The sequence below is a fragment of the Triticum aestivum genome, chromosome 1A (assembly GCF_018294505.1).
Source record: "Triticum aestivum cultivar Chinese Spring chromosome 1A, IWGSC CS RefSeq v2.1, whole genome shotgun sequence".
Taxonomy (NCBI): Eukaryota; Viridiplantae; Streptophyta; class Magnoliopsida; order Poales; family Poaceae; genus Triticum; species Triticum aestivum.
The window spans coordinates 552,850,723-552,862,892 of NC_057794.1; the positions used below are offsets into that span (position 1 = coordinate 552,850,723).

At 46.7% G+C, this 12,170-nt stretch overlaps 2 protein-coding genes across 2 annotated transcripts; both read right to left on the minus strand.

The window, feature by feature from the left end:
• Positions 1–7,511: 7,511 nt before the first annotated feature.
• Positions 7,512–8,912, minus strand: LOC123066756 (beta-1,3-galactosyltransferase pvg3-like). Its single transcript, XM_044489782.1, has one exon. It carries the CDS (start codon positions 8,660–8,662, stop codon positions 7,652–7,654), a length of 1,011 nt encoding a protein of 336 aa, XP_044345717.1. The 5' UTR covers positions 8,663–8,912; the 3' UTR covers positions 7,512–7,651.
• A 427-nt stretch (positions 8,913–9,339) lies between these two features.
• Positions 9,340–11,675, minus strand: LOC123066768 (guanine nucleotide-binding protein subunit beta-like protein A). The gene is made up of 2 exons (XM_044489789.1): positions 10,717–11,675; positions 9,340–9,675 (listed from the first exon to the last, which is right to left on the minus strand). Exons 1-2 carry the CDS (start codon positions 11,605–11,607, stop codon positions 9,559–9,561), a joined length of 1,008 nt encoding a protein of 335 aa, XP_044345724.1. The 5' UTR covers positions 11,608–11,675; the 3' UTR covers positions 9,340–9,558.
• Positions 11,676–12,170: the final 495 nt, after the last annotated feature.

The window sequence follows — 12,170 nt, forward strand, 5'->3', positions numbered from 1 at the left end:
TGCCGTTTTGAGGAGAGGTATATGGACAAGAAAAGCGAAGAAGAATGCCGTGACGAAGAAAAAAATTACGGTTGCGAGCATTGTCAAACTCACATCCGTTGTCACATTGAAGAAAACGAATGGGAAGAGAGAAGTCAACATACACATATTTTTGGAACTTCACAAACACAGTATGCACATCAGACTTGCAGCGAAGAGGAAAGGTCCACATGAAATGCGAGTAGTCATCCACTATTACAAGATAAAACTTAAACCCGGAAACGCTAGGGATAGGAGATTGCCAGAGATCACAGTGTAACAACTCAAAGGGAAATGAACTAGTAGTGGTAGATGTGCCAAAGGGCAGCCTAACATGTTTGCCCATCTGACAAGACTGACACAAAGCGGAATCATGAGACTCCCGAACGTGAGGTAGCTGAAACTCGCGAAGCAGAGTGGTCGTGGTGGCACTGTTGGGATGTCCGAAACGACGATGCCAAAGGGAGATGGAGGCGATCATGGCATGAACTTGCGGTGTTGGAGAGGAGGCGTGGATAGTGTACATGTCGCCAGAGCTATTGAGCGATCACCTCCTTGCTGCGAAGATCCTTCACAGACACACCCAAGGGATCAAATTCAACAAAGACCAGGTTATCAATAGTAAACCGACGAACAAATATGAGATTTTTGATAAGAGCAGGAGCGAAAAGCACTTCTCGTAATGATAGGTTAGGAGAGAGCGAAGTAGAACCAGTGCAAGAAATAGGAATAGATGAGCCGTTGCCTACAGTGATTGAGGGAAATATAGAAGGATGAAGAGAAGACAGGGAAGAGCTAGATGCGGACATGTGCGAGGAAGCACCAGAGTCGAATATCCATTCCGTACCTGCATCCTGGGTGGTAAGCGAGTTCATGGCCGCGATGAAGGCAGCCTGATCCCAGTTCAGCGCAGGTGGTGTCGAGGTCGACGCAGCAGTGGAAGCCGGTGGTGGCGCCTGATCCCATGGGGAAGTAGAGGAAGAAGTCGGTGGTGACGCCTGATCCCATGGTGAAGTAGAGGGACAAGCATAGGTGTACGGCGATGGAGCCGAGGGAGGCGCCGCCGCCTGGTACAAAGGAACGTATGCCGTGTAGGCATGCTGCGGAGGCCGTGAGCCGAGGAGGCCCGGAGAGCCAAGTTGAGGACGCATGCCGGGCGCCCAAGCCCCACTGTATGTCGGAGGAGCGCCGTAGGGAGAGGGTGCAGACCACGGCATTGGCCAGGCCTGAACAAGCCCGGTCCAGGGATCGTGTGAAGGACGCCATGGTGTCAGGGGAGTGGTCGAGGGCACCGCGGGAGCAGATGGTGGTGCAGGTGAGGAGGCCGAAGACGATCCCGAAGAGCGTTGCTGAGGAGAACGGTAAACAGGGTTCTTGACTTTGTAGTTCGGACTCGGGCGCCAACCGGGAGGTGGCAGGGAGGAAGACGACCCGGAGAGCGCGATCGGAGGTGTTGCAGCAGCTGCAGTAGCATGTCGTGTGGTCGCGTGGTAGAGGCGCGGCGCAGCAGCCTTGCGCGCCTGGTTCTGCTCCTCCATTTGAAGCATGGACCGGGCCTCAGCAAGTGTTGGCAGAGGACGGAGGAGAGGGATCAGGGTCGCCTGTTGAGCGAAGCGGTCGTCAAGACCGCCCATCAGTGCGTGAAGAAGTGACCGATCGGCAACCACCTCTCCAAGCTCGTGGAGCTCGTCGCCGATCGCCTTGATGCGTTGAAAGAAGACGCCCATGGGCCGATCGCTCTGCGTGATCGTGCGAAGCTCGGTGTTGAGGACGGAGACGCGAGCATCCCGGTTGTCCTGGAAGAGCCGGCGAAGCTCGGCCCAAATATCACGTGCGGAGGCACCGTCCGTCACCACAAGGTTGAAGAGCTCTGTCGAGATGCGAGTATACAGCCACTGGATGATGGCGAGGTCGTCTTTGATCCAGCGGGGATCATGGGGAGCGGGTGGGTGGTCGCCGGAGATGTGGTGCAGAAGGGAGCAGCGACCGAGACGTATCTCAAAGAGATGACGCCAGTGGTAGTAATTGTGGTTGTTGAGATCAAGAACTATGCGGATGAAGGGAGTAATATCGGTTATGGTGTCGCTAAAGGTAAGGGGTGAAGGTGGGATGGGGGCTGGCGGAGCAGTTGGCCCGCCCTGGATGGGAGCGGTGGCCATGGGTAAGGTGTGGCCGCCGGGGATGGGAGCAGTAGCGAGAGGAGTGGTTTGGCCATCGGAGAGTTGAGGAGGGGGCTGGCCGCCGGGGAGAGGGGGGGTTGGTTGCCCGCTGGTGTTCGTCATGGCGAGCGAGGAGAGGAAGGATCGATATCTAATACCATGAAAACTGATGCAGTCTGTTTCTCATTCATGCAAAGTGATACAGAAGGAGTACATATAGGGGCCGTAGCCAGCCCACTACGTGGGCAACGTGGGGATCGTGGCGTGGAGCGTGGGACGCTCCAGCGCTGACCGAGGCTCTCTCCTAACACTTAAATTTTAGATACCTATTTGTTCGTGTCGTCTTTGTTTCTACAAACTTTCGTGATACAAGACGCTAGAGTTAAGATATCTCAGTTATGAAAATGTTTAGGGCCTAAATTTTAACATTTTAAGCGTTGATGTTTGCCTTTTTACACCGGATGCAAAAATGCTTTTTTTCTATTTCATGAAAGTTGACATGAACATGTGTGACAACACCAACATGAATCGGAGAAAGAGCTATTGATTAGTTTAGACATTCGCATCCATGCATACCAATTTCATTTATATTGCTCCCATTTCATAATAATTTATGACTATATATTCCATCAATAGTGTCACTTTAATCAGTCATGGGTTGGCCCAGCCAACGGGTCTGATTCAAGACGGAGACGCCCCCATCGGGGACGAATAGAGGCTAAGGACTGTACCAGTGGTGCGGTTTTCTAGCGTTTTTCTTGTGGCCGGTTTTTTTGCTCTTTTTGGTCCCTTTTTTGGCCGTATTCTATTCGGTTTTTTTCTTTTCTTCATTCTTTCTCTTTTTTGGTTCTTTTATTTTAATTTCACGCGCTTCTCTTTTCAAATTTTGTGAAATTTTTTTAAATGTTAAAAAAATTCAAATAATGGTTGCTTTTCAAATTCATGAATTTTTTTCAAATCCATAAACATTTTTCAAATTCATGAAATTTTTTTAAAAAAATCCATGAACTCTTTTCAATATTCGTGATTTTAGACATTAAAAGACGTGGAAAGAAAATTAATCTACTTTTTGTGCTATCATTGTTTCTGCAAATATTCATTGGACAAAACCCTAGATTTAAGACATCTATGTTTTTGGTGAGGAGTAGTACTATATACGTTAACAAGAAGTTTAGTGCTTAAAAGTTTAACCCCTTTAGCGCTGAAGTTTGTCCTGATCGATCGAATCAGAGAAGACATGCGAGGGCAAAATCGAGCCAAATATCCTTATGGGTGGGCCAGACATGGAAACAGAGTTAAGATACCTACTTGTTCATGTCGTTTGTGTTTTTGCAAATTTTCATTGAACAAGACCCTAGAGTTAAGATATCTCACTTATAAAAATGTTTAGTGCTTCAAATTTAACTTTTTAAGCACCAAAGTTCTCCTTTTTACTGAATGCGAAAATGTTCTCGCACTTCATGAAAGTTGACATGAACATGTCCGACAACATCAACATGAACCGGAGAAATAGCTATTGATTTGGCTAAGCATTCACATCCATCCATGCCAATTCCATTTGTATTGCTCAATTCATAATTGAAAAAGAATTGAGGGTACTCAATTTATAGTAGGGAGCAACTACTCAAAGGGTGCTCGGTGCCCCTTGCAGGAGCCCCACCACGTGTCGCATGTAGTGCACTCCTGCAGGATTTTGTTTTATTTTATTTTTCTATACGTGTTTACGGGTGTTAGATGAGGTTTTTTCGGTTTTTCTTTCTCCGCCCAGTTTTCCCTACATTTTGGAGAAAAAAATCAAAAAAATTGTGTGAAAGAATGCTTTTCTGGTTCCATAGAAGGCATAAATTTGCTTTCGCAAGAGGCACAACCATGCCTCTTGGGAAAAAGAAAAAAAAATGTGTTATTTTTCTTTCAGGGGAGGCATAGATTTGCTTCCGCAAGAGGCAAAGCTTTGCATCTCGGAAAAGAAAAAAGATGTGTTTTTTTTTGCTTTCATGAAAGGCACGGATTTGCTTGCGCGAGAGGCATGGTTGTGTCTCTCGAAAAAGAAGAAAAAACACAATTTTCCTTTTTTTACTTCCACAAGAAGCACGGATTAGCTTCTCGTGGGGCCACAGATTTGCTTCCGCGAGAGGCACAGTTGTGCCTCTCGGAAAGAAAAAACAAGTGGGGGAAACTGTGCTCTGGGGACAGGTTTTTTTCTTCTGAGTTTTTTGTGGAAAAAAATCATCAAAACCTATTAACATTAGTAAATTTATGAAGAAAATCAATTCCACGTTGATATTAAATAGCATATCAATTATGTGATTAGCACATGTGATTAGTATAGACATTGATATTTCTTATGACATTAATTGCACGCTAAACACGATAAGCACTTGGAACAATCTAGGTCGTTAGATTGACATGGTTTAAAGACCGAGATTAATTAGATTTGCCCCTTTGGGTCATTTTATATTGATAAAGATGGGATTAGTTTTGAAGAATTTGATGCGAGAAATCAAACAATGAAAACGGTTCGAGATTTGGACGCACGGTTTAAGAGATAAAAATTTTTAAATAAACAAACTTACGAAGAAAAAAATCGAGGCTGCGACAAGTGACGCGCATGCAGTGCTCACTTGTTAGCGCATGAGAAGATGAAAGTGACTTTTGCAAGGGGTACCTCGTAATTAGTGATCTCCTATATTCCACCAATAGCGTCACTTTAATTTGTCATGGGCTAGGTCAGGCAATGGGCTGATTAAAGACCGAGACTACTACCTCTCTTCACGCCCACCACTCCGCCATGGCTATATGTCACATGTACCGTCTTTTAATACGAATCGCCTACTAGCGACGTCCAGCGGATAGGCCCAGTAGTGAGGTTTCGTCTGCTGCGCGCGGTACGTGTGGTCCATTATGTTACTGCTATTTTTTCCTTTTGTGTTTTCTTTCGTTTTATCTGTTTTTCATAGGTTTTCCTTTTCTTTGCTTTGGTTTTCTTTGTTTTCTCATTCGTGTTTTGGTCTTCCTTTCTTTTTTGTTATACTTGGTTTCTTTTATTTCTTTCTTTTTTTCTTCGTTTTTTGGGAATTCTTGTTTTTGCTTTTTTCTTGTTTCTTTGTCAGTTTTTCTTGGGGTTTTTTCCACACATGACTTCTTCTTCTTAGTACACAATGTACGTTTTTAGAGCATACGTGAAGCATTTTATGATACACTTTGGATATTATTCAGATACATGATGTACATTTTGTTTAAATGTATGTTTTGAATACACAGTAAAAAAATCTAAATATCTGTTGTACATTTTTTAGTAGAAATAAAAAAATTAACCTATCGGAATACACTTTTTACATTCTATAAACATTGTTTGAAATGTCACGACCATTATTTTTAATCGATGTATTTTTTCTGTAAAATGTTACATGCATTTTTTAATGGTACCAAACATTTTTTTATAGTATGCAAACACTTTGTTTTACATTGTATAAAATTTGAGAAACTTTTTAAAAACTCACGAATATTTTTTAAATGGTGCGCACGTTTTTTAAAAATTAGTAAAATATTTTTCCATTGTATAATCATTTTTTAAAATAGCAGTACATTTTTTGAAACATGTGACATTTTTTAACTGTCACAAACATTGGTGCGACTTTATTAAATGCAATGGTGCACTGTAGAACACAGAAAAACCTAATAAACTTGATAATAAAAAATTTAATTAGAAACTCTTAATTTTATGTTTGAAGCGCATTAACAAAGACTGAAGTATTATGGCATGCTTTGGAACATGATGAATCACATTAAAACCGTATGATTGTTTCTGCAGGACATGATAGAACAACATTGATCTGGATGAAACACAACATTAAGTTTTCACCAAATGACACCAAGTTCCTTTGTATTAGTTTGATGTGCATTGACACACAATGTAACAATATGATAGACTTTGACCCAATGAACTACAATAGAACCAATGACTGACATGTTATGGAACACTATGATACACCATGTAGCATCGTGTGCAGTTTGTACGTAGGCATGTAACACCCCCAAGCAATGAGGCTTGCAACCTTTTCCACCAATTGAGAGGGCTGGTGAAACCGGACCTTGCCGCGGAACAAAATGAAAGAAAGAGGTTGAAGTCACTGCACCAAAACCAACCAACTGCCCCTGATTGACACACCAGCTGCCAATAAGATTCAAAGAGAGCCAACAGATCTGGCATTACCTATCCTCACATGCTCTTCACTAATGCCAGATCGGACGTTGTAGAGATAAGGACAGGCTGGAGACCTTGTTCCAACACGCCATTGTTACCATCACCGTGTAGATGGCGCAAGGTCGTCATCATCATGGCCGGCGCCGCAAACAGAGGGGGTGCGATGCTACTGTGTGGCGAGTGCAATGAGAACAACCTCATGCTCTGACCCATGTGCTAATGAAGTTACATAACTTCATGTTGTCATCTGAATTTGTCATAGCTACTTTTGTTGAGTGCCCAAAATAATTTGTAGCTGATGTTCAAATTATATGTAGTTACTTGTGTATGTTGTTGTGGTTAGTATACGTAACTGCTACCAATAACTATTGATTCTTAAATTGAGTTGTGTCAACATGTTCCTTTATATGAAATCCATTATGAACACTTGCGCCAATATATTTCGAAAAACTATCTTCATCTGGATACTCCTTGCTTCACTTGGTATGGAAGTTTTCTTTTTCTTCCAAAAAGTTCGAGATGGTAGTACCATCAGAACACATTGCTGATGGTTTCAAGTGAGTTATTCGTCACATTTAGGCAATCGTGTCAGAAAGAGGGTTTTTCTTTGGCCAAAAGATACTTCGAACTAGGAACGAGCATGAAGAGATTAACAAGACTTCACTGCGTATGTTGACTTTCTTTTTGGACGATATCAATTTATGTACTTCGTTGAATTGTTTATCAGGAAAGAGTTGTGGGGCAAAAGAAATGTAGCAACACCATGCACACGCGTGTATATCATATATTAAAGGAGAAGACGTGTATAGAAACCCGAATCACCATAGGTACCAACACCATGAAAGTATGTAGTCCCTCCTTTTTTTTCTCCGCGAATTAGGTTTGTCTGAAGTCAGATTCTTCAAGGTTTAACCAAGTTTATGCAAAAAATTGTTAGCATTCACAATACAAAATCAATGTCATTAGATTTTTTTTTTGCGGGTAATATCATTAGATTCATTATGGCATATATTTAAATATAAATTTGGTCAAATTTTATAAAGTTTGAATTTAAACAAATCTAGTATGTGAAGTAAAAAAGAAACGAAGTGAGTATGTACTACGAATGAAATACACGCACTGGACAGACACCATGAATGTATGTATCAATGTATGACGTACAAATGGACGTGTCAAATTATCCTCTTCTTATCCAACAACCACAACCACCCGCACAAATTCAACGCACACTGCCGACCGGGTCGAGCCAAGAAGCAAAACGAGGACCGTTTCAAGGCAGGTGGTAGAGGCCGGACGGCGGCAGCGCGGCGGTGGCGTTGAAGTAGGCGAGCGTCTCCGCCCACCGGCCGGCGTCCTTGAGCATGTGCACGGCGATGGTGTCCGGGCGGAAGCCGCGCCGGAAGCAGTTGGCCGGGGAGCTCCCCAGGTAGTTGTACATCCTGGGGGCGCCGTCGTACCGGTTCTTGGCCTTGCCGGCGACGTTGAGCCACCGCCCCGTCCACATGTCCTCCGGCCCGACGCGGTCGCGGCGGCTGACCTCCGACCGCGCCACCCAGCGCACCAGGTCCCACGACAGCGCGTACCCCATGCCGGACATGAAGGGCGGGAACGGGTAGAAGTTCTCGCGGTCGCAGGGCATCTGCAGGCCCAGGTACGCGTCCTCCCGCGCCGCGCCGGCCATCCACGCCGCCAGCGCCGGGAGCCGCAGGTACGTGTCGTCGTCAGCCTTCATCACGTAGTCGTAGGCGCCGTCGGGGAAGGCGCGCGCGGCGGTGGCGAAGAAGTCGTACGTCTTGCCGCCGTCCATGTTCTCGGCGCAGTTCAGCACGATGATGTCGCCGTAGCGCATGATCTCCAGGGCCACCAGCACGGCGTCGACGGCGGAGGTGACGTTGCAGAAGACGAAGCGCACGTCCACGGCGCCGGCGAGGGCGGGGTGCTCCTGCAGCTGCAGCGCGTAGACGGTCCGCAGCAGGTGCCGCCGCTCGTACTTGCCCGGCATCGTCTGGATGCCGATCAGCACGCGCACGCCGGGGTGCTCGACCGGCGCCTTGGCCGGCGTGGTGGCGTCGGCGTGCTTGACCGGCAAGAGGACGGCGTCGTGGGGCGGGGAGCCGGGGCAGCCGCCGGAGAAGAAGGACTGGAGGCGGAAGTCGTTGGGGTGGACGACGAAGACGGTGAAGGCGAGGAAGCCGGCGCCGAGGACGAGCATGAGGAGGTGGGAGGCCGTGAGCGGCGAGCCGGCGGCGCCCAGGCCCAGCTGCTTGTACAGGGAGGACATGGCTGCGCTCTGGGATCAGGTGCACCGGCGTGGTGCTTGCCGAGGGAGAAGGAATGGGAGCGCTGCGTCTGCTACTTGGCTAGAGAAGGAAATGGAGCGCCTGCTTCTGCTGCGTTGGACATGGACCTGGTCGTGGGCACGCGAGGCTGCTGATTTGGTCGACGATGGCGAAGAGACTGATTACGCATTGAGAAATTCGCAATCGGGAAGGGTTATAAAATGGGAGAGGCTGGGTTCAGAGATGATGTCAGACGGAGGTGACAGATTGTGACTAATCCAACTCGAGTCATGCTTCGGGCTTCCACGGGGTATAATCAATAACTAGAGGGCAATTGCTAATCGACAGATGCTCACAGGGTACAGCGAGTTAAGCAACAAGTGCTCAAGACATTGTGCAGCCTACACTTGCTTCGGCAAAACGAGGCTCCGTCCATTTGTTTTGATCCGAATCGCACTCAAGATGAGCTCTTCTTATAGAGAAGGAGCTGATGACAGTCATACCAGAGGAAAGAGACTCGAAGTTGATGAGAATAGCTCCTCCATGCAAAGCGCACTGAACAAGTGCTGCAAGACAAAGGGGATCACCGGAAAACAACACTCCACAGTTCACAAACAATCAGCAACTCACAAGGGCAACGCAAACGACAACCAGTAACCCGCAAAGACAAATACGATCAGGCGCGGCTAAATAGTTGCAGTATATTGAAAGCAGCAGTCAAAAGCAAAACCCTGGTGCGAAACAGATCGTCTTCCATAGTACCTCATAATGTGCTCATCAACAAATCACCTAAGCAGAAAGTAAATAGTAACTCAAGCTGAAAGTACCAGGCAGACCAAGTGCCTCAGAACAGTCAAAAACTTGACAGGCATTACAACCTCTTCGGCCAGCAAGACTCCTACGCGTACCCGGCGAACCCGGCTTGAATCTTGAAGACCCTGATGGTTCCGTCGGTGTATCCGGTGTAGAGGGTGCTTCCGTCCGCGCTCCAGCTCAAGCTTGTGCAGTACAGCATCTACATAGTTGTAACAATACACATGTTAAAAATGACAAGTCATAAAGTAGGTTCAAGTAGACTGTTAAGCTAATGGAGAATACAATAGTGCAGATCCTCTCCAACAGAAGATTATACAGATTGCAGACAGTGTAACAAATACTTACACAATTGCTCCCAATATAAACTGTTGAAACAAAATTACATTCATGGTAGCAGTAAAACAGGATCAACAAGACACAGCAATGTTCAGGTGTGCAGATCACTAAAAAGAATGATTTCGACACATTTTACGAACATCTGTAAACAAACAAACCAAATTGGACATGACAGCATCATGCTTCTGCTACACTTGCAAATTTAGTTATGGAGCTTCAAGATGGAACTGAACAGCAGCAAATTTGAACCACAGGGTACTAAAACATGGTATCTATCCATAGACAGTTGATACATTATAGATCACAAGGGTATCTACCATGAACAGTTCAGTGTACGACAAGCGAGCATAAAGACAAATAAAGACAAGACATAAATTTCTACTCCCTCCGTTCCTAAATACAAGTCTTTGTAGAGATTTCACTATGAACCACATAGTGATGTATGTAGATGCATTTTAGAGTGTAAATTCACTCATTTTGCTTCATATGTAGTCCATGGTGGAATCTCTACAAAGACTTATATTTAGAAACGGAAGGAGTAATTAAGTTCAACCCTAGATTCATGTGAGCAGAAAGAACATGAAAGCTTTTAAGGCAAGCTAAGCCAAGCCAATCACATTATGATTCAAACCAAGACATTATCATATTAACTGAAACAAAAAAAATCACTTCCACTTTCATCACAATGTAATAATTAGTGATATCGAATTATCAACAAGCCATGAAGTTGCGCAGTACAATTAACTAGCAAGATACCCTACTGCATAATTTCAAGGGGCGTCATGTTGTGATTGGCCAAAATGGAACTATCCCAGCAAATATCCAGTGACGCATCATAATCAAACATCACAGCAGATCTAACAAGCAGGTTAACGATCCAGGAAAAGGAAAACAAGCAGGTTACCTGGTTCTTGGAGACCTGGACTTCTGGCTTGAGGTCCTGCACGACATGCTTGGACTCGAGGTCCCAGATCTTGACAGACTCCTCTGTCGCGGCACAGAGCCAGTAGCGGTTGGGCGAGAAGCAGAGCGCATGGATGATGGAGCCGGCTTCCAGCTGGTACAGCCTCTTCCCCTCGGACAGGTCCCAGAGCAGAGTGACGCCGTCCTTGCCGCCGGAGGCGCAGAGCGAGCCATCGGGGCTGACGGCGACGGCATTGACATAGCCACCGTGGCCGGCGAGGGTGGAGCGGAGCTTGCAGTTGGTGAGGTTCCAGACCTTGACGGTCTTGTCCCAGGAGCCGGAGACGATGGTGGGCTGCTGGATGTTGGGGGAGAACCTGACGCACGAGACCCAGCCGGTGTGGCCCTCGCCGCCGCCCATGTCGCCGCCGATGGTGTACTTGCACTCGCCGAGGGTGTTCCAGAGCTTGATGGTGTTGTCGCGGGAAGCGGAGACGATCTGGCGGTTGTCGACGGAGAAGGCGACCGAGATGACGTCCTTGGAGTGGCCGACGAAGCGGCGGGTGGTGAGGCCGGTGGAGAGGTCCCAGAGGCGGAGCTCGCCGTCCCAGGAGCCCGAGAGCGCGAACTGGCCGTCGGAGCTGATGACCACGTCCTGGACGAAGTGGCCGTGGCCGGTGAGGCGGCGGAAGGGCACGGCGTAGTCGGTGCCGACGGTGCCGTCGCCGAGGGACTGGACCGGGTTGGTGAGGTCCCAGACCAGCAGCGACTTGTCGCGGGAGCCGGACACGATGTAGGGCGAGTTGTCGATCGGCGCGGCGATCGCCGTCACCACGTCGTTGTGGCCGCGCATCGTGCCCACCAGGCCGAGCGACTCCTGCATGTTCGCCATGGCTGCCGCGGGGAGATTGGGGGGCGGGGGTGGCGGCGGCGGCGGCGAGGGGGTGAGGGTTGGGAGAGAAGAGGGCCGAGATGGAACGTGGAGGATTTTATAGTCTGGGGAAGGTGCGGCTAGGGTTTTGCAGGATCAGAGATGTGGCGCTTGGATGGTGGATGGGAAGATCGCCACCGTTCGTTGCGTGTGATAGTCTTTTCCTCTAAAATGGATACTAAATTAGTAGAGAAAACTACATTATGATATGATTTAGGCGTGGAAAAAAGGTGTGGTTTCCGATGTTATTGTTCTGCTATGTGAATATTACATGAAAACTCTGAAAGTTACAGAAATATCAAATTAAAAATTTTGAACCAATTATGAAAAAAAAGGCGATGTGATGATTTTATACATGTTTGACAAGTCAATTTGTGCTTAATAATATTGCTGGGAGATTAAGAATCCACATTATTAGAAATGGGATTGCTAAGTCTCGGTCGATGCTATATTTGTGGATCTTACGTGGAGATCCGTGCAATTTTTTTCTTTTAGTTTTATTTTTTTTTCTTACTCACATGTTA